Source organism: Cryptomeria japonica, chromosome 2, assembly GCF_030272615.1.
Source record: "Cryptomeria japonica chromosome 2, Sugi_1.0, whole genome shotgun sequence".
NCBI lineage: Eukaryota > Viridiplantae > Streptophyta > Pinopsida > Cupressales > Cupressaceae > Cryptomeria > Cryptomeria japonica.
Genome location: NC_081406.1, coordinates 220,508,616 through 220,512,481, shown reverse-complemented (window position 1 = coordinate 220,512,481; position 3,866 = coordinate 220,508,616). Strand labels below are relative to the sequence as shown.

General features: G+C 34.7%; 1 protein-coding gene across 1 annotated transcript; it reads left to right on the top strand.

Annotated features, from left to right (window-relative positions):
* The first annotated feature begins 1,924 nt into the window (after window positions 1–1,924).
* On the top strand, window positions 1,925–2,498 carry LOC131859820 (major pollen allergen Bet v 1-D/H-like). The gene is made up of 2 exons (XM_059213966.1): window positions 1,925–2,102; window positions 2,197–2,498. Exons 1-2 carry the CDS (start codon window positions 1,925–1,927, stop codon window positions 2,496–2,498), a joined length of 480 nt encoding a protein of 159 aa, XP_059069949.1.
* The last annotated feature ends 1,368 nt before the right edge of the window (window positions 2,499–3,866 follow it).

Genomic DNA, 3,866 nt, shown 5'->3' with positions numbered 1-3,866 from the left:
TATGCCTTCTTTCATTTGCAATGAATTGGATCGATAACGAGATCTATAAATAGTATTGATCTTCCTCTTCCTAAACCACAGCTCAAAGCACAAGAGGAAGTAGAAGAAGAAGAATAGAAGAGGGAAAAGAAGAGTTGATAAGATAAAATGGTGGTGGGAAGTATCTGTCATGATATTGAGACTCCATTGGAGGCGAAGAGACTGTGGAATGCCTTTGTGAAGGATGGCCATAATCTCCTTCCAAAGCAAGCACCAGAGCTTTTCGCAAGCGTCACTTTCCTAGAAGGCGAAGGAGGTGTAGGAAGCATCAAGCAAATCAATTTCACTCTTGGTATATATCATGGTGTATCAATGTTTTTTGTTTACAATAAGAACTAACACTAAAAATGTATCTTGTTGCTGATGGGTTGGCTTTGGTGTTGCAGTGAACAAGGATTTCAGCTACATGAAGGAGAAGGTGTTAGAATGTTTATAGTGGGAATGATTGTTGGGAATGTGAAGCCCAACGGTCACATGATCATTTGTGTTCTCAGAGCTCTTGGTTTCATGGCTGGATATGATTGTATAAATACCTGTGTGCAGTCCATGTATGGATGTATGTAAGATTGGATAATTGATTAATAGAAGTGATTCCCTGCGTTGAGAGTGGATGTAGCCAATTAATGGTGAACCACTATAAATCTTTTTGTCTCGTGTCTTTTGTTTATGTTGTTTTCTTTCTGCTATTGCATGTTGTTTATATCTTTTTCTCTGCTCGTTTTAAACAAGCAATAATGTCCCTATTTGTGACCTCATTGGTTCATAGCTCTGGGTCAAAAGCGTTTACCGTTTAAAAACGTTGATACCTCTTCGTTCTAGAATTGAACATTGAGGGTTATCTATTCCACCAAAAGTATTCAAACATGATCCAATAAATTGTATGATTAAAAAACATATATCTCCCTGTTCCATATTAATATACAATCAAAAATTTAGAATGATATTATTTTTTATTTTAATAAATATAGCATAAGCCTTACCTCACTAGACTCTATTAGAGTTAAAACTTTTCAATTCAATGTTATTTGAATATGATAAAGAAATTAAAACAGGGTAGTTTGGCCCGATAACCAATACGAACATAGCTTTCAAATGACGGTGCTACCTTCAATGCAATTGGAGGGCCAGATCGAAATTCTTAAATAATTTGACAATGTCATTGTCTAGAAGCCTTCTTTTCAACACTTTGGGTTGATGAGATGATAAGTCTTTCACCAATTTAAATTGAGTCAGACTTTAGAACGAACACGAAATAATCGTCATGGAGAAAACTTCGAACCTAAGATTTGTCAACTTGACCTCACTAGAGTACTCCAACTTGACCTCACTAGAGTACTCTATTAGAGTTAAAACGTTTCAATTCAATATTATTTGAATATGATAAAGAAATCAAAACCGGGTAGTTCGGCCGGATAACCGATACGAACATAGTTTTCAAATGACAGTTCTTCTTTCAATGAAATTGGATGGCCAGATCGAAATTCAAAAATAATTTGACAATGTCATCGTCTAGAAGCCTTCGAAATTCAAAAATAATTTGACAATGTCATCGTCTAGAAGCCTTCTTTTCAACACTTTGGGTTTGTGAGATGATAAGTGGAGGCCATAGTGGGTTGGTGAGATGATAAGTCTTTCACCAATTTAAATGGAGTCATACACGAAATAATCGTCATGGAGAAAACTTCAAACCTAAGATTTGTTGACTTGACTCTAGAAATTTAGAAACCACTTATGTCTTCTTTCATTTCCAATGAATTGGATTGACAACGAGATCTATAAATAGCATCGATCTTCCTCTTCCTTGACCACAGCTCAAAGCACAGAGGAAGTAGAAGAAGAAGAAGAATAGAAGAGGGAAAAGAAGAATTAATAAGATAAAATTGTGATGGGAAGTATCATTCAAGAAATCGAGTCTACAGTGGACGCTAAGAGACTGTGGAAAGTCTTTAGGGATGAGGGCAGTATTATCCTTATGAAGCGAGCAGCAGACATTTTCAAAAGCATCACTTCCCTGAAAGGCGAAGGGGGTGTAGGAAGCATCAAACAAATCAATTTCACTCCTGGTATGTATCATATGGTATCAATATTTTTCGTTTACAATAAGAACTAATCCTAAAATTTTATCTTGTTAGTGATGGGTTGGGTTTGGTGATGCAGAGATCGAGGATTCCAGCTGGCTAAAGCTGAAATTGGAGGAAGTGGACGAGGAGAACTTTGGGCACCGCTACAGTCATGTGGAAGGAGGACTTCTGGGATTAAAAGTGTCACCTGCCACATACGAATTCAAATTCACCCCAAAAGCTGAGGGAGGGTGCGTTTTCAGCTATGTAGCCCATTTTGATAGCCTTCCGGGCGATCCTGAGGACGAGGAGAAAGTGAAGGAGATTAAGGAAATGATCATTATTCTGTTCAAGAAGATCGAGGCATATCTCATCGACAATCCCGATTTGTACTGTTAAGCATCCATACGACGTAGTATTACTAGACCTGTATATAAAGAAAGTGTGTTGTTCTCGTGTGAGGGTTCAATTTTGTGCTTGAATTGCCAATTTCCTGTGTTCACAGAAGGGACAGAGTTTGACGGTTCACTTGCTTGTAAGTCGATATTGTGTGAGGGTTGTCAATACAAACGTTTTCAAATCGAAAAGTATGTTTGGTTTTCTAAAAGTATGTTATATTTACATATTTTTTACTATGGTCGCACATAATTTTTGTAAACATTTCTTTTTTTTAAGTTATAATTATAGTCAATGAACTCTTGATCTATTCGTGAAGTTGAAAGATTCTTAATGAGCCCAGCAGAAGTCAAGTCTTTTTGTGTGCAAGACTCCAACATCATAAGAGATGAGGCCAAATGAAACATGCACACTACTACATAAGGGAGTGTTTAAAGACAATATTTAAGACTATATTTGATCAAATTGTCTTAACTTGAGACAAAAAAAAGTTGTTTATTGTCTTAAATATCGTCTTTAACTGAGTGTCTCAAATTATCATCTTAAAAATTTCTCTCTTTAAAGACAAATTAAAATAGAAGAGACAATAGTTGGGATTTTAAAATTTGTTGTGTAGTTTTCAACCAAAATGTATTAAAAAATAAACAATTTGTTTTAAATATTTTTTGTGTAGTTTTGAACCAAAATGTTTTCAAACAGCAATACAACATTCAATGTAATTATATTTAATTTCTTACAAAACATTGAACAAAATATCATAACAAACTATAACTTCATCCAAGAAAATAGGCTTGCTTTGCTAAACAAAATTGATAATTATTTAACCAATAGCTCGTGTTCTTAAAGGAAGAGCTTGAGAGTGAAAAAAATTACAAGTATTCATTAAATAAGTATGATGATACAAAATAAGGTTTATAATTGCAAGTCTTCTTTAAAATTAAAAAAATTAGGTTTATGATACAAGTCTCCTATATGTTGTGCTAGCACTAATCCATTTATTTTGGCATCTAAAATCACTTGGTAATACATGCTTGTCCTCCTTTCCAACAATTTTAAACTTTATACGAGCCCAATTTACATGTTTATATTGTTGTTCCCTGTGTTGTTTGAAAGAATCATAGTAGTTATAGCATATGTTAGCCTTGCGCCAACTACAAATATGGCAAACACATACTTTCCTAAATTTGCAAGATGATTTGCATCTCCTTCTTCCACCCATCTCCTCACACACTATATACACACCCAAACCAAAGGCACACATTTAATAAAATAAAATTAAAAATTATTTGAAGGTTTACATTTCTCAGGTTGTATAATTGGAGTGGAGAAGAAGACCTGTAATGCTCGCCAATAATATGGCAGAAATGAAAC